Genomic DNA, 18656 nt, shown 5'->3' on the forward strand with positions numbered 1-18656 from the left:
TTTCTTTAGAAAATGAAAAGAATCTGAAACTTAAGCAAGGGATGAAGATGGTTTTCCTCGAAATTAATGATTTTTTAAAAAATAAAATAAAAATAAAGCATTTGGCAAATGTGAGGAGGCGTACCTAACATTGTAGCAAAAGCATGAGGTGGTCAAAGTATATGTATAGTCCCCGACTCCCCATAAGAAAAAAGGTCAAAGTGGATGTAGGGAAGCTGTTTTTCCACGACTAGGATATGACCACAGGATGGTGAGATATGTATTTTTATAATCTAAGCTGCATTAAAAATTTAAATGAAATCAAGTAGGGGATGAAATATTCAAATAAAACCTCATTATAATCGATCCCAACTACGTGGCCACATACAAACATTACTGTACAACCATTAATTGACATGGAAACCACATATCGATGGCTTTGAAGGTTTTATCAGTCGAATTAAATGTATAAACAACCTAAAAGATCTGCAAAATAATTCACATGGGCCTCATGATATGATAGGAGTGCTCGGAGTAGCTTTTCCCAAACGATAGCATGGTATTGGCTAATAATTACTGTATGAGTTTCAGAACATTGATTCACAGGGAAAATCCAAAAAAAAAAAAAATTATACATTTTAGAGTTCTAGCCAGTTGAACTTCGACATTTACTTTGAAGCCCACTCGTATATATTTTGGTACTATTCGATCAACCACACTTTGTAAGTTTTCTGCCACTACCTTGACGTAGAATAATAAGATAGCAGTAGTGCTGGTACAGGATGAAGGAGAGAGAGATGATGGGTAATGAGGTTATTTAGGAAGGAAGTGAATGGTCATTTAATGAAGGAGTACGCGTTATGGGGGCAACAACAGGAAAGCTGGGAGTGTCAGTACGTGTGGCGTGCATGACTGAGCAAGTGTAATGGTGAATGTTAATACCTCCAAAAATCGAATCAAAAGAAAGTAGGTAAATAAAGGGAAAATATTGTGTTTGGAGAAAGTGGTAATGTTGGTACTAACGAGGCTGATGAAAGATTTCGTAACACGGTAATAGCTTGGCTTTTACGGTAATCTTCACTGCGGCTGGGGGGCCTCTGTGGTTTTCACTTCGTGTGTTTGATTGCAGAAACCGTGAGAACCAGATCATTTTCTGACGGGTGATTTTGGGTTGTTTCTTTAGCTTTTGGTTTTTATTTTGGTGATGGTGAGTTAGGTTATCCGGAATTAAAATTTACCATTGGCAGTTCGCTGTTCCACTGAATTTCCGATCTTGACGCAAAACGATTGGAATGCTAGTGTAATAGTTCGGATGGAATGCCGGTGTAATATGCCAGTCCCATTGGTGTTTGCAATTGCTTGTTCCTTGATACGGTTTTAGATTTTTTGGTTTCGTTTTTGCTGATACCACCTCAAGCTTGGAATGCTTAATTTCACCTCATTACATGTAACTTTTTATTACACTAACCAGCTTTGTAGATTTGACATGTGGGTCTTGGGTTTTGTTGGAGTTTACACGGAGAGTGGCTTTTGGGGTTCTGTGTTTATGTTTCTAACTTGATATGGAGCACATTTCTTCATGTGGGGTTTTAGGTCCTTAACATTATACAACAAAGACTTGATCTTCAGCTTAAATATTTTACTAGATTTCTGTGATATACTCTGATAGATTCCTTTAGATTTCAGTTATAATTTTGTTGTGACCTTGTTATTGGTAGTTGATGTTTGGTTGTTCATTACTATAATTAACTTCTGTTTTTTGTGATCTCTCTCCCATTTATTTCCGCAAAAATAAAGAGAGATGCTTGTTGTCTACCGTTTTGGTGGTTTCTTCGACTGATGCCGAGAAGATGTTTTCCGTTTCAGGTTTTTTCAAACTTCAACGGTGGAAGAAATCATACACAAATGTGCTTTATTTAATTTGTAGAAGTTGGATTTGCGACTTGGAGCTTTAAAGGCCATAAGAGGGCCTGATGGTATGAATGCTTAAAAAATAATGGAAAACAAAGAAACAGAGTGATCACGAAGAGAGAAAAGAAATAGTGGGGGAAGTGAGGTGGAGTCAGATTTGTGCTTGTGGGTGTCGCAAGTCTGAGCATTATTTTAATGTTAGGAGTCTGTTGGCGATGTCTCCTGGGCTGACTAGGTGCACCCGGACTCCGTGGGCTTTGCCGCCGACCAAGGAAACAGCCTCTTCTTTGCCTCTCTTGGCATTCAAGAGAGCCTTTTCTTAAAAAATTGCACAACTCCATCTTGTGTTCCCTTTATCTCTTTCTCTCTCTTACTCAGACTCTTTGCCTCGGTTTGCTGTAAAAAAAGATTCGCTCTCATACCACCACAAGCATATATCCTTCCCCCCTTTGAGATCCTTCTTTTCTCTCTTGGAGACCAGGAGCTTGGTTGCATTGAGAAATCTGGTCCCCACACCTAGGACTCTTCTTTCTATTTCTGGGTATTTTCCCTCGATTGAAAAGTTGATTTATGGGGATGTGTCGGGGTGACTAGCACTACTCAGTTGAGTTTTGGAGAAGGCTGGTTTGAAGGTATAAAGGGTGAAGCGGATCTCTTGCTCTCAAAGATGAAGTTTATGAAACTTGGATCGAAGCCGGATTCCTTTCAGACTGATGGGAACGAATTCAGGTAGGATCTTTGAGATTTTAAAAACTGTGTTCTATGAATTTTCTTTGTAAATTTGCTTTGGCTTTACTTGTGCTGCTTTTATGTTTGATGCATTCGGTCCATAAGGCTGTTACCGATAACTTGGCTCTTTCAACTGTTTCTCTGTTCGCTAAAAACCTCTTTGCCACCTCTTTCGCGCTGGGTTTACCGCTTAGATTGATGCTTACTGTAGCAATTTTGTTGAGGGCATTTTAAATTTAGACTGATATTTTTCAAATGGGTAATGATATTTTTCAAATATCATGTCTTTATACTCGCTGCCACTATAAAGAGTTGTTTGGGGTAAATTTTAAATAGGGGCCTATTTTAATGTAGCTTTTGCTGGGTTTGAAAGTTCTATTTGTTTATCAGCTTACTTTTTGAGCTTGCCCATTTTGTGGCCTTAAATCTGTACTCTTTTGATGTATGTCGATTGACCTTGGATGATTTTTCTCCCTTGGCATTTGAGGTTTGATAGGCAGTTTTTTCTTTTTTGATAGGTAAAAAGAAATTTATAAAACCAAGTTACTAGGGATAGCCTTATTATACAGAGAGTATACAAGACAGAACACCTGATTACAAGGTAGGAACTAGAAAAATCAACAATAAAATCATGAAAACAGGCCCCATCAAGTACAATAGCAGATGCCCAAAGGAAGTGCTTTGTTTTATAATATGTTCAAAATACGTCTGAAATGAGAGAATTATTAAATTTGTAGATTGATCTTTTTTAGTTTTCATTAAATTTTCTACGTATGCTTACAAATGTTAAGCTTTTTTGACAGATGGGCTCTGGTATTATAGTATTGTTTTTCTAGTAGTTCCTCAGTTGGCAATATTTAGCAACTGGATGTATTGAGATTTAAAAAAAAAAAAAATTATGGTTATTTTATCGAGTGAGTAAAAAATCATTAATTACCATTTTCATTGAATATTAATGATTTACATTTGTTCCAAACTTTGGATGCATCGGTTAACCAAAAAGCTGAGCAGTTATATCTGAATCTCTGATCCTAGGTATAGAGGCATTAAACGCATTGAAAATTGAATTCTTTGCCTTCAGGAATGGTATGGGAGAAAATGGGATCCTTTTGATTGTAAACCCTCATCCAGACCATATGTGGCAACTATAATACTAAACTAGGGATACTTATATAACTACAATAGAGATAACTTGAAGCTTGGTGTATTTGAAACTTGACTGATCTAGGAATATCACTTTTTGGCAAGCAATCGTGGTTTTAGCCTGCTCTGGTGAATAAGATTAGGGGTGTATAGAAAACTGGCAAACCAATATCCACATAGGAACTGATGTCAGCCGGTTCAGTTTCGGTTCTTCTGTGTGAAAAACCGCTGAACCAACCAACCGGTTCAGTTTCGGTTCTTCTATGCGAAAAACCGCTAAACCGACCAACCGGTTCATATATATATATATTCTTTTTATACATATATAGAAACGATGCCATTTCGAGTGAAACGACATTGTTTTAGTGCAAGAAAGTTAAAAAAAATATATATAATAGAACGGCAGGTGCTGTTTTAAAATGAATTAATAACCCCCCCCCCCCCACCCCTCTTCTTCTTCCCCGCGTCGTTTTCTTGCTCAGTTGCTCTCTGCAACTTTCTTCTTCTTCCATGGTAGACGACGGGACGATGCGGATGCCTTCTTCCTTAGTTCCTCCTCCTTCACCAATGCACGTTGAGACCGATATGATCGATTTTCTCTCTCCAAACCCATGGTGTCGGTCGGTGGTGTTGGCTCATAGCAGATGTTGATAGTATCTCGGTTTGGTGCCGAAACTGACGCCGAACCCATCGGTGTACAGCCCTAAATTAGATTCCATGTCTATTATTTTAGTGCTTGCCAGTTGCCTTCCATTTAAGAGAGACTCATGTCTTCAATTGAAATTGAAGCAGGGTGTTTGATTTGGAAAATACTTTAGATACAAAAAGATTAAATAAAAATAAACCTACAAACTAGTGTGGCTTGATGTGGTACGTCAAATTGTAAAATTATTTTTATTATAAAGTTATTTTTATTGTAAAATAGATCTAATGAATTCTATGAAACTATATTAGTTTGTGGATTTACTTTTGTATAATCTCTTTATAGATGTAGTAGTTCTCATTTGATTTACAGCAACTTGCTTGTATTTAATTTTTCTCAGCAACTTTACAAGAGAGTATCAATATGCAGGTACGCTGCAAGTGAGCTGGCAACAGACATTGTTCTTATTGTTGGGGATGTAAAATTCTATCTTCATAAGGTACAATATTATTTCACTGATTTCTGTTAGTATGAAATCAAGATAATCGTTTTATAGCCCCTTTTAACTTTTTATTTCTCAAGCTCCAACTGTATTACTGCCCCCACGTTGTAGGATATCATGATGCATGGAAGGTAGCCTACTTACCCAGCATGTTTAATCTATGAAATATTTATCTTCATAGATCCTTATACAACATAACAGCTTTAAAAAAAAAAAAAAAATCTATTATTACATATGTAAATGATAGGCAACTAATGCCAGCATACAGTGTCACAACGAGTTGAGCTAGGTCACTTGCAAACTGTGAGTTCTTACACGCTTATAAAGCAGGCCTTTAAATCCTGGCTATGTACTCAGCTCATTTGGTTGTGAAAGTACTATACATATAATTTATACCGAGTAAAAATAAATAAAATGGTAATAGAAACTACTTTTAGTCTATAATTAGATAATCGCTGAATTGATTAGAAAAGTAAAGAAAAGGGACCAAAAAAAGAATTTATAGTTTTTTTTATAAGTACAAATATTATATATATATCAATAGGAGTAATCAAGTACACTGGACATATATAAGAAAACACCTAGGCCATACTAGAGAGCTCTTAATGACTCAAAAAGGCTGTGAAAAACTACCCAAAATACACCATGCCCAACAAAAAAAGAAAAAAAGAAAAAAAAAACGATAGTTATTAAGATGTGAAAATAAATAGCATTAAGAGGCATTGATCGGCACTGGTCAGCACTAGCCTTAACTTATAACCATCTGTAGTAGAACCATGCCACCATGGGCTCTAATTTACACTTTGATGATGAAATCGAGCAGATTTGGGAAAACTTGGCTCAACCCGGTTCATTTGCATTCAAAACAACACTTCAGTTTATTTTCTCTGATACCATATCTAAAATATCTTGTGTGCAGTTTCCCCTACTGTCTAAGAGTGCCCGCTTGCAGAAGTTGGTCGCAACCACTAATGAAGAGAACACAGATGAAATTCACATGTCTAACATACCTGGTGGTCCATCTGCCTTTGAGATATGTGCCAAGTTTTGTTATGGCATGACTGTCACCCTCAATGCTTACAATGTTGTTGCAGCTCGATGTGCAGCCGAGTACCTAGAAATGAATGAGACCATGGAGAGAGGGAACCTCATTTATAAGATTGATGTCTTTCTTAGCTCTAGTATTTTCCGCAGCTGGAAAGATTCGATCATTGTTTTGCAGACTACAAAGTTTCTGTCACCCTTATCTGAGGAGTTGAAGGTGGTCAGCAACTGTATTGAATCTATAGCTACCAAGGCCTGTGTTGATGTTGCGAAGGTTAACTGGTCTTATACCTATAATCGGAAGAAGCTCCCGGAGGAAAATGGGAATGATTCGATCTGGAATGGAGTCAGAAACCGTCCAGTGCCAAAAGACTGGTGGGTTGAGGATTTGTGCGAGCTTGAAATTGATCTATATAAGCGTGCTCTAATGAATATTAAAACTAAAGGGATAGCTTCAAATGATGTGATTGGGGAGGCCTTGAAAGCCTATGCCTATAGAAGGTTACCCGGTTTCAGCAAGGGTTTGATTCAGTCAGGAGATATGGTAAAGCATCGGTCAATATTGGACACAATAGTGTGGCTATTGCCTGCAGAGAAAGGCAGTGTCACTTGTAGTTTCTTGCTCCAGCTGTTGAAAGCCTCCATTTTCGTGGACTCAAGAGAGACGGCCAAGGTTGAGCTGATAGGGAGAATAGGACAGCAACTGGAGGAGGCTTCTGTAAATGATCTTTTGATCCGAGCATCAGAAGAGGAAACTACTATGTTTGATGTTAGTACAGTACAGAAAATAGTACAAGAGTTCCTAATGCAAGATCAGAATGCTGAGATTGAATCACTCGAAGAAAGCAATGAGCTTCGTAAGACAAGAAGACCAGCGATTTTATCGGATGCTTCCAAGCTTATGGTAGCAAAATTGATAGATGGATACCTTGCTGAAATCTCTAAGGATCCCAACCTACCCTTGTCGATGTTTGTTGATCTTGCCAATATGGTGTCTGGTATCTGTCGGCCTGCTCACGATGGGATTTATCGTGCCATTGACATGTATCTAAAGGTAGGAGTTTCTCAGGGATTTTATGATGAATATTTAAGTTTCAAATTTGATGGAGCATAACATGGTTTGCATTTTGTTGTAGTAGGTTTCACACCACGGCCGGCTCAATGGTAAGGCCATTTAGGCTACCCTATAAGACCCTCAAAATAAAAAATGAGGTGTTTTTAAAAAAAAAAAAATTGGAAGAAAATCCATTTCATTAAATAAAATTTTAAATAAATTTTATATTTTTCAATGTGTGCAAGTCCCCATAATACTAAATTTAATATTAAATACAATGAATTATTCATATTTTAAATAATTTTTTAATATTTTGCTAAATTGAGGTACAAAATTTACATTGAGTCCTCATTTTAAGTTATAATATTTAATATAAATTCAAAAAAACTTTATGTAATGATTTTAAATAAAATCTCATTTTAGTGAAAATTTTGAAAATATTCTATATAATAATTTAAATTTTATTGTATTATAATTATGAATGACTAACCAAAATTTTACTTTTAAGCCTCAATTTGTATTGGGTCGCCCTTTTTTCACACTAGAAGTTTAGTTATGTATTAAGCACTGCCGTTGAATTCAATATTAGTTCGACTGTTATTGCTAGGAAACTTCTACATAGAGTTGCATTTATTCACTGTTCCTTGATGCAGGAGCACCCAGGGATCAGCAAGAGCGAGAGGAAGAGGATATGCAAATTGATGGACTGCAAGAAGCTTTCAGTTGACGCATGCATGCATGCTGTTCAAAATGAGAGACTGCCATTGCGTGTAGTTGTGCAGGTGCTCTTTTTTGAGCAGGTTAGGGCTGCTGCATCATCAGGCAACAGCACTCCTGACCTACCAAAAGGCATCAAGGATCTAAATAGCGGCTCTCATGGGAGCTCGAGATCAGCAACAACTAACACAGAGGAAGACTGGGATGCGGTGGCGACAACTGAGGAGCTCAAGGCACTAAAGGGGGAGCTAGCTGCTTTAAGGTTGGCCAATGGAGTTGGAGGCAGTGAGAGGAATGACGATGGTAAAGGTAACGTTGACAAAGCTGCCATTAACAAAATGAAAGGGCTGCTCAAGTCAAAGAAAATCTTTGCCAAACTGTGGTCTGGCAAAGGAGGACAAGGTGACAATAGTGGGTCAGATTCATCAGACAGTCTTGGTTCTGCCAACCCAGAGGAAGTTAAATCAACACCTTCCCGAAATAGGAGGCATTCAGTATCTTAGATACAATTGACAAAAATAGTGTTGGTGGGTTCTATTGGGCCTTTTGCTTTCTTAATGACATTAGAAAACTTCAACACTAGTGCTTATCGTCTAATGTAGCAAAAATGAAGTGCATATAGATTTTAGACCAGGAGTTCAAAGTTGGTTTTGCTGAGAAATTTATTGTTAGTCAAGAAATTTCTCACTTCAGGGAATAACAAAAAAGGGTAACCGGTAGATAAGACAAATGCCCAAAGAGGTAGAGTTGTTTCCATTTAAAGGGGTGTTTTGAAGAAGGCTTGCAACTACAATACAAAAGCTGTGGACTCATGAAAAAGAATCCCCCATTGTACCAAAAAGATTTATCCATTCCCCACTCGGGGTAGGGTTATTTCAATCTTTTGGAGTTGCAGGTTCATCTTAAAAGTTGGTATCAAAAGAAAAATAAAGCTAATCTAATTATGATTAACATATCATATGACACAAGCTAGAATGATCATCAATGAAAATAGAGAAAACATTCCCACCGGTCAATCTGTTAATACCCAAATAACAGCCCACCAATAAACTATTGCCACGTAACTCCTCCATTTCAACTCTTTATGCGCCTGACTACAGCTGATAAGAAATTGAATACACAAACCAGACCCCATCTCATCCCAAACCAGACCCATCAATCTCACGGAACTCTCCCTTTTCCGCCAAAGCCCCCATCCCAAACCAGACCAGAACCAATGCTATGGACCCCGTTTCTCATGGTGCGAAGGAGCTTGACCCAAAGCCGCGACAGAGCTCGACCTCGAGCCGCGACGGAGCTTGACCTCACGGTGCGGCACGAACTCGAACCCGAGCGTGGTGGCACAAGCTTGGTTTCGACCAGAACCAATGCGACGGACCCCGTTTCGCATGGTGCGAAGGAGCTCGACCCAAAGCCGCGACAGAGCTCGACCTCGAGCCGCGACGGAGCTTTACCTCACGGTGCGGCATGAACTCGAACCCGAGCGTGGTGGCGCAAGCTTGGTTTCTTTTTGGCCTCCATAGAGGGATTTTGATGACTGTTTTCCTCTGTTTGTTTCAATTTTTTTTTTTCTTTTTGGGTTTTGGATTTTGGATTTTGGTTCCTTTAGTATTCGATCATGTAAAAGAATCATTGAGATCAAATAGAAGACGACAGAGTTTTCTCTTCCCAATTAACCATACACAAATTGCAGAAAGAAACAATCGATTCACTTTCTTTATCTGGGCCTTTTTGTCTGTGATACAGAGCACAACACAAATCAATGGGGGGCGACGACTTGGTGGGGCGACGGAGGAAAAGCTTTTCAGTGGTGGGCGACTGAGCAATGAGGAATTTTTTTTGGGGGGGTGGGGGGCGATGGAGGAAATGACCTCATTGGGAGGCGACGGAGGAAAATACCCCAGTGGGGGGCGATGAAACTTGTTGGCGGCAACAGTGCTGGTATGGTGCGATGAAGTCGAGCTGGTTGTTTGGAAGAGAAAGCTCCTGGTATTTCCTTTCGTAATACGTAGTGGGTTGTTTCTGAAATCAATCGGCTGGAATCTTCTTCAGACAGTTTATTGTGAGCTTGCCTACGTGTCATTCCATGTGTGGGGGCTGTTATTACGAGAAAAACAGCCCGCCCGGTCCGAAGGGGCTCGCATGAAAATATAGTCCAAAACGTGCAATTCTTGCCCCAATTTGGGGCAATAACTGTGTTTAAGCCCAAGCTACAAAACCGTGAGCCCAATTTCTACCCAAAGTCTTCGGCCCAGCTCTAATGCTCCAATGCGCCCTTAAGTTATTTGAAAGTGTGTCACCTTACCTATTTTTTATTCATTAATGATTAATACTGGATGAGAGTAATCAACATATGTTCGTTTTGACAGTCTGAGTCCAAAGTGAAGAAATCCTGATACTTTTGAGATGCAAAATATGTTTTTTCTTTCCTTTTACCAATAATCTTTTACCGGATCCAAAAGATGTTAGTTAAGATATAGACTTATTTTAAAGATTTTGAGTCAAAATTATATGTTGTAAAATCATTTCCAAATGAGAAATGTCATCATCACAAAGAAATTTTACTAAAATAAATTAGTAAACTGACAGCTTAACTTAATGTGATATGTTAGATTATAAAGTTCTTTTTATTATAAAGTAGATTTAACGTATCATATAAAATTATGTCAATTTATAAATTTATTTTTATAAAATTTTTTGTGAGGTCAAGAGTTTTTACATGTAGCGCAAAAACACACAGCTTATCATGTGTCCATTTACGTAAATTTAAAAATAAATAAATAACACAAAGACCACACATTTCTTGCTCAAGCCTCTGATATAATCTACTAAAAACCATGTGCTTAGCCATAGGTCCTATCTTGAATAGGTTTGACTTCGTGTCGATGCTAAGACGGAGGAATATTCATATGTGAGAGATGGCTCGTTAGTAACAAGAAAACAAAGCTTGGAGCACCGAGGCCGGAGATGTTTGACCTCCATATAGCCTTCAGTGCAATGAATACAAACAAGCAAAGATACAGCCGACATGTTGTGTACGGGCGCTTACACGGAAAAAGACACGAGAGGACGGACGGTTCGGTGTCCCTGGGAGAGCACGTTAGTGTTGGGTTTCCTTTGTTCCTTACTTCCGCATGTGCCGGAAATTTAACGTGAGCCGTTCTGACCAAAGTAGTCAAATTCCTCTACTTCATTAATGGGTGTTAAAGATAATCGTATCTGTTACAGCTAGAGAGATCTTGATAGGTAGCCGTCAGTCTTTGCTTAACTCGGGCCTTTCACGACATGTCATCAAAACAATCACTTTTGACGAAACGAAGAGCACTTCAGAATAAAAGAATATAGTGATGAACTATTTAACAGTGATCCGAAGAACATCATATATATACAAATACAATTTTTGTTTTTTCCTGATGGGGGATGAGTACTTGTGTACAGCTAATTAGTCAGAAGAAGAGTGATTTTCTGTAATCTTCAGATACTAAGTTACATGGCAAAGAAGAGAACAAAACAGGTTCCAGAAACGCCGAACGAGAAGCCAATGCCGCCGTGGAAAAGGGTAAGGTTGCTTGTAATGTTAGCATTAAGAGTGAATGGTCAAAAAAGATCAGTTCTACACACGTGTAGTCAGGCTGCTGGTAGTCGGTACACGGTTAAGTTGTATCATATGTGTTCTCAAGCTACAGTCCTTGACCTGTTGGGAATTTAAGAAAGTGATGGATAAGATCACAAAATGAAAAGTTGTATGTGACAAAATAATAATAACAATAAAAAAGTTAAGCTTACCTGCATGGCTGCCAAAGCAGACAAAAAATCTTTGGATTGTTCAAGCAAAACCTGTTCTTTTGCAGTCACCTTAACCAGTTCGGTCGCCAAGGAGTTCATATCCTCCACCTGTGAGTGACAAATGGTTTCAGATATACGAGTTGATGCGAAGCACATGCAATGGCTTTCAATCAACCTATTCGATATAAGCATTTCTGTATCCATTTTTTCAGTATCATGCCAAGGCTGCAACAAAATTTGAAACAGTTTATTTTCCACCATTAGGGTGGAGTACCGATGCAGAGTATTAGAAAACAAGCAAGAAAACATTTTGCTGTCGGTGCTTTCAGAGTCAGGTTCGCAGGATTCTGCACATCCAAATGGGTACCATTCTTCCCCAAACTTTGAAAAAATGACCCTTTGAAAACTCAGCTGAAACATTTTTGCACAACAAAGACCAACGAGGGATGAAATGTAAGCAACAGGTTGGGACTAAATTGAAGCATGAGGCAACTTCTGGAGACTCTTGTATTGGGTGTTTTGACAAGCAATCTGTCTCATTAAGAGACAACATATTGCAGCACTCCATATTTAAGCGAGTTTATTAGAAAAATATCAGATTCACAGTCTAGAGGCGATTGTCACCCTCACAAGGAGTTCAACTGAGGGAGCAATGATGCCTTTCGATGTCATTTATACCCTCTTTCAGTTATGACTCATTGTATCCATGCACCATGACATGTTTAAAAAGGACTAAACGAACAAAAGAATAGAACTCCTTGTCCAGCCATGATCCTGGTCTCAATCAATCTGTTCATATAGGAATTAAACAAAGTCAAAATTCAGAAACTTGCTTGCACTATGGACTGATAGGTTTAGGTTTTACAGGCCATATCATAAGCTGTTTTTAAAAAAATAATAATAATAAAAAAAAAAAAAGAGGTTAGAACCACCATTATAGCATGCATGAAGAGTTAAAACTTTAATGACAGCAGTCTTAAATAAATTCTAGAACTACATTTTACATCATATAGGATAAATTCTGAAACTACATATTACACCATATTGGAATAAATATATAAAAAGCAAACTAAGTGGTTCTTGTTTAACAAGTTCCTTTTAAGACTCGTTAAGATGATATGAGGTGCCAGAAAGTTTAGCACTTGCAGGTCTCATAATGCATGCCTCGGTGATTCAAAATGCAAGTCTGACATTCATTTAGAATACCAAACTGAAAGATTTATGAGGAATCAAACTTTCTAAGTAGCTCCTTTAAAGCCACTACATATTTTAATGAAGTCTTATTAAAAAACAAAAGAGCTCTTTTAAAGCAGATATGGACTAATTTGTTCATTAACTCAGTCGAAGTCAATAATTGTAGGTCACGTCTCTAATTTCGCAAAAATCAATCTTGTCCATAATTCTTCAATTCCCATCTAAATAATTCCTACCCTATATATATCAAATATGCTTAAGTTGCATGAGCACTTGATTACTATCTTCCTTCACTACTATAACCATAAATCACAAGGTCAGATGTGGAAAAATCTGAAATGTCTCAGTCAGTCAATTATCATTAATAAATAATGAAGCAAAGAAAATGATGTAATATATATGGGTCGAGTTGAATGGCTCTGAAATAAAATTAAAAAAAAAAAAAAACTCCTCCAAAGTATTGTGGTTTCACCTGAATGCAAAGGAATTCCTGTATAAACTATGATCACATGCTAGCCGCCAGGAACATGTTCAGGTAAGGTGATTCTACCTTCCAATTTTGCGCACATATTTTTACTCCTATATTATGACTAAGGTTTATGCTGGCTATCACCTATGCCAATGGGCCTTCATTCTCTGTGCTATGGATCAGCAGAGCAAAAGAATGCTCCAAGCCTTATAACATCAAGGATAAAATTAAAGAATTTCTTGTAATAGCAGTACTTTATTTCAGAATGTTTTAGATACAATTTACAATGTCATTAACTGCATACAGCTTTGTAAATAGAAAAATAATTTGCTAGACCAAGAATGGGATTACCTTTGACAAAAGAGAGTACATGGAGGATGCCATTGCCTGCATCACATCAACTGCCGAGCCCAAAGCATCCTTTAAGTTTTGAATATCAGCCTGATAAAAATAAAACCGGATTGATTCACAACTTCAACAAAACCAACGTTTGAGCCTTTGAAAAGCAAATAATTATCTCAAGGCTCTGGGCTGAGTACCAGGAGAATCTACAAATCCAAGAAAATGGAGAAAGGTACATACTACGGCTTTTCCAACAATTGGAAGACGGAAAGTACTGGCCCTCAAAGCTTCAGTTGCTCCTTGCAAAGAATTAGAGTGATCTCTATCTAAAAGGGACCACTCTTCCAAATGATTCATCTACATTCACCAAGCATAACAAACTTCAATCCTAATGAAGAAATAATATAACAAAGTACAAAGTCAAAGAAGGTTACCAACCAATTTACAAGCACACTAATTTAGACTCTTTGCAGGGTTTATTTGTTTGGAAAAAGAACAAAATTCATTGTAAAAACAGGAATTATATAGCAGGAGCAGCTCTCCTTTGACAGGACTACAGAATCAGAGAGAGAGAGCATAGCCGCATATCATGACCTTATAATTACAAAAAGTAAAGGAACCAAACCTACAAAAGAAATGCATGGTAGTTGGAGTTGGTGCTTACCTACGGACCCATGGGGATAACTCTTTTACAAATGAAGTCAGATTTTTAATGGAGCAAGGAACCTTATCAAAGATTAATAATTACTAACAAATAAACAAACAAGGTCCTACCATGCTCTACTATGTGTATATATATCTATCTATATATATATATATATATTCAGAAGCGAGAGGAGATGCACAACTAGATTGAAGCTTGATTTAGAAGGAAGACATTAATACACAATATCTACATTGCATACAGCGTTTGTGTTTTATGGTGTATTGCTAGGCTCATCAGAAGAGCACCAAACATTTCTACATTAAATGGATGTGGATGACCAAGCCTGTCCCACATTTGAAGAACTGGCCGGGTATCTAAGAGCCAAGGGCAACAAGCATAAAACAGATTGCATTATTGTAAAGTTCTCAAACTTACTTGTCCCCTGAGGATGGAAGCTGGCTTTCTTACCATATACATATTTTTTTTTTTTTTCAATTATAAAAAAAGTAAAAGTTCAGAATCTTACTTGTCCCCTGAGGATGGAAGCTAACTTCAGTTTTTGCCTCAGCAATAGCAACTTGATTCTTTTAAGTGTGACAGTGTGTCGTAGTTCTGAGATAGTTACCCATGCATTCCACAGATTTTTCTGATACAAAGAATAAAGTTAAAATAAGACCAGTGGACTAAATATTGCATTGGCCATCCTGCAAAATATAGCAGCTAACTGTTTACATTACATCTTATGCAGCCACAGACTCCACCATGAAAAATTCTTGGGAGGTGACAGCAAGCTCTAAGACGAAAAACAATGCCCTAGTGTGGTTAAAAACAAATCCAACATTGACAAGAAATACAAAACAGAAATTATAAATGTCTTTGATGAAATCAATGCAACAACTAGGAAATCCAGTCCAGATTCATTCAGTGGGCGTAATAGAGCTCAAACTACTTACTTAGGAAAAAGGACAGAAAGAAAAAGAGCTCAAACAATCGCACAACTAAGCTAATAAAGATGAGCTTGACTGAGAACTGACAGATAAAGTTAAACCTAGCTGTCATAGGATCACAGATTCATTCAAACCAGAATACGTCTACAAACCCATTCATTAGTGGAGCTTGACTAAAACTAGAATGTACTACTAAAAGAACAAATTTTATTAGTGAAATCAAAATATGCTCTTAAGGAGAAAATAATTCATGCGATGCAAATGAGATATGCTGTTTACCACTTACATCTTTAGCAAGATACAATTTTGAGCTCAAACCGTGTCCCATTAATTAGTTACCATAGAAACCTCAACGACTTCTTATTCAAGCCCTCAACACCTGGTCGCCGTTAAATAATTGGCGCCACAAATCATCTTATGGTCTTTTCTTCTAAAAGTTTTATTTACATACTAAAATTACTACGACTAACTTAACGGTAAATTCAATATACCTATGAAGAAAAGCTAGGCATTAGCTTTTCTAGGCTTAGCTAACACGAGTTCCATGAGTTTAGAATGGTCGGGCACAGAGACTAAAGAACACGTTATAATTTGCAAACAATACGTCTTCATAGTTGGAATATGGCATGTCAGACGGAAATTATGTCCACAAAAATAATGATTGAATCGGAGGAAATCCGTATATTCGAAATGATGCAATGTAAAGCACAATAACCGTACCTCGGCATTCAGTTTCTGCATCATGAAGATAGCATCTGCCCTCGCATTTGCAAATCGCCATTGCAAGTAACGGTTATGTAGAAGCCTCAACAAGTGTGCATCAACAATACGATCTTCCCCCATCTTCCCTCTCCGTATATCCACAGAGAAACTGAGAATCGAAGGTGTACCGTTTGGATTACTACTCAATGAGCCAGTATTCCTGACCCGAGAAGGACTGGGCATCCCCCTTGACGGGGACGAAGCTGTAGATGTCCAAAGCCTACTTGGTGATGCAGGCCGTGTGGCTCCTCTAATAGGTGAATCCATTGTCCTTGGAGACAACAATGGACCATCACTAGCAAACTTTTTCGACTGAACAGACTTTGCTGGAACAGCCATTCTCGACCCAGGGCTCGTCGATATTGGGGAGCCCGGATCCTGCAGGCGCCTCAAACGACTATTTGTCTCCTGCCAAAACCTTGCCGACACAAAAATCCCTCGAGGCCCCCCACCTCTTCCCTTGGAAACAACGCCACCACAATCTTGCACTCCGGAAGTGCTACCAGAGGACACACTATCTGTATCAGATGCAGTGAGATCAGAAGGCACAGAAGATTCATTTACTGAATTGGCATCCGGGTTTTTCCGAACACCTTTCAATAACTCAGCAGCGTTGCCCAAATCCAAGCTCAATCTCCCATCAAACGAGGCCCTCCGACTCTCATCAATCACCATTGAATTCTGCACTGCCCGAACAACCTTCCCAGATCCCACTCCAACTATCTTCTTATCAGCAACACCATTTCGAAAATCCAAACTCCTCGACAATATCGGATTATTTAGACCCGAAGTTGTCGAGTTCGCTTGTCGGGTCCTTCCCGGCCAACGATGCTGCTCCAATGGCTTCGAGTTCTCCACCTGATCTCCTCCTCTAACAGGGGTCCCTCTTCGCCTCTCCGGAGTACCCTTCCTTGCATTGCCCAAGCTCGGCGTTTGTGCCTTCGTCTTGCTAATTGGAAGTGAAAACGCCTCACCCTGAAACGACACCGATAAACTCCGAGTAGAAGTGACCAAAAGCTTGGTAGCCGCTGATACCTCAGCGGCATTGCCGTATTTCGAGTCGGGGATTGGCGTCATGGGCCGAGACGTAATGGGTCTCCTCCGGTCCACCGATTGGGACCGTTTCGTAGCAGTAGACGAGGGTAATGAGGTCGATAAAGGGGTGGAGTTGGACGAGCGAGAGAGCAAAGGAGATAGAAATCTTCTAGAAGTCGAAGAAGAAGAAGTGGTCGTGGTTGTTGTAATTGTGGAAGTGGAAGTGGAAGTAGATATGGAAGGAGAGGGAGACATATACCTGGAAGAGACCTGTCTGCCTCTGGGTCTTCTAGGACGATTTCCAAGGCCATTGTCTTTCTCCGGAGGTAGCAGTGGGGTGTGGGCTTGTTGGCCTTCTTCTTGTCGGGAAATGGTTTTGGGGTTTGTGGAAGCAGCTGCCTCAGAAACGGCTGCCACCATTATAGGACTTTTTTGGAACTCTCTCTCTCTCTCTCTCACATTGTCTCTGTAACAAAGTGCTTCTATTTCAATCCTCCCAAAACCCACTGTTTCTCATGGCCAAGATAACCCGCAAACGAGAGATCAAGGATCTTAGCAATAAATGAAAGGGAAACAAGGGGCTTGTGGAGGGTTCGGCATTATTCGGGGTCCAGCGGAGGAAGAAGAAGTGTAGTATCTTCTGGGTTGAGAGAGAGAGAGAGAGAGAGAGAGAGAGAGAGAGTAGGTGAGGCCGTGAGGGTGATAGCTGGGAGGGCTCGCCGGTGTGTTTTTGGTTTTGCGTTTGGGTTTTAGTGAATCTTTGGATGGACGTTACATTATTCTAATCAAATTATATTAAATTAAAACTAATTAAACACAGTATTTAATGGTTCCCTCCTCAATTTTTATTCTTTTTTTATTTTTCAAGGAATTCACATAAACTGTTATTTCTTACTTCTTACTTTCACTTATTCAACTGTATTTTCCATAACATAAGGGAATCATTCCTTCGATCTGAAACTGATTGATTTTGCAAAATTTATAAAAAAAAATTAAACTGTTTATTATATTTTATATAAAAATTTTAAAATATTATTATAATAAGATAAAATAAAATATTTTTACTATTTAAACAGACTATTCAAATAGAGCCAACAAAGTCTGCGTGTGAGCTATGGAGCTCGTGATGCCATCTTTGAGAAGACAAGGATGAAAGAAATAAAGATAGAATATAATTAAATAATGCTATATACAGCAGATTTTTTTTCTATTGTTTTGTAAAAAAATAGGCTATTTATAATAATAAAAAAGTATTAAATATTATATAAAAATAATGGCATTAACTTTTTTATAGATGATATATGCAAATTGCAAAGCTTGTATCCGTAAAAATCCCCACTCATAATAATTTTCTGAGTACTTTAAATTCAAACATCTTAAATATATAGATTACACACGATTTACCCATTTAGCCATTCGAGGTTTTGATCTAATTTACTTGGTCTTTGCCTTTCCCAGCTACACTAATATTGATACCATGTGCCACTTCTCTCTTTTAACTTGGAATCTGTCTGTCGATTAATGTGAAGTAAAAAATGAGATGGTTGACAGTCATTTTGATCTCTCCTAAAGTTTCTTTCTGAACACAGATTCACCTTTTATCTTGAATTTTCCTATTCTGGAATTAACTTAAGAGCACTACTCGATTGAAATTATGCAAAACAGAACACATGAGGTCTGTTTATCTTCTTTGCTGTTCTTCTGCATATTTGGTGGGTAAAAGTCTTTCTTTTTTGATTTGTTTTAATTAGCG

General features: G+C 38.2%; 2 protein-coding genes across 11 annotated transcripts; one reads left to right on the plus strand and one right to left on the minus strand.

Annotated features, from left to right (window-relative positions):
* Window positions 1-562: 562 nt before the first annotated feature.
* On the plus strand, window positions 563-8383 carry LOC122313787 (BTB/POZ domain-containing protein NPY2). Of its 10 annotated transcripts, none has more exons than XM_043129022.1 (5): window positions 563-701; window positions 1846-2619; window positions 4835-4904; window positions 5827-7005; window positions 7659-8383. In XM_043129022.1, the coding sequence occupies exons 2-5, from the start codon at window positions 2558-2560 to the stop codon at window positions 8223-8225; spliced, it is 1878 nt and encodes a 625-aa protein (XP_042984956.1). In that variant the 5' UTR covers window positions 563-701; window positions 1846-2557; the 3' UTR covers window positions 8226-8383. The 10 variants fall into 10 exon arrangements, with proteins under 10 accessions (XP_042984956.1, XP_042984948.1, XP_042984949.1 ...); XM_043129014.1 differs by lacking the exon at window positions 563-701 and adding an exon at window positions 710-1186; XM_043129015.1 differs by lacking the exon at window positions 563-701 and adding an exon at window positions 710-1149.
* A 2671-nt stretch (window positions 8384-11054) lies between these two features.
* On the minus strand, window positions 11055-17639 carry LOC122313815 (QWRF motif-containing protein 2-like). Its single transcript, XM_043129066.1, has 6 exons — window positions 15827-17639; window positions 14686-14805; window positions 13754-13870; window positions 13523-13612; window positions 11509-11616; window positions 11055-11416 (listed from the first exon to the last, which is right to left on the minus strand). The coding sequence occupies exons 1-6, from the start codon at window positions 17321-17323 to the stop codon at window positions 11336-11338; spliced, it is 2013 nt and encodes a 670-aa protein (XP_042985000.1). The 5' UTR covers window positions 17324-17639; the 3' UTR covers window positions 11055-11335.
* Window positions 17640-18656: the final 1017 nt, after the last annotated feature.

This window comes from Carya illinoinensis, chromosome 6 (genome assembly GCF_018687715.1).
Source record: "Carya illinoinensis cultivar Pawnee chromosome 6, C.illinoinensisPawnee_v1, whole genome shotgun sequence".
In the NCBI taxonomy this organism is placed as follows: domain Eukaryota; kingdom Viridiplantae; phylum Streptophyta; class Magnoliopsida; order Fagales; family Juglandaceae; genus Carya; species Carya illinoinensis.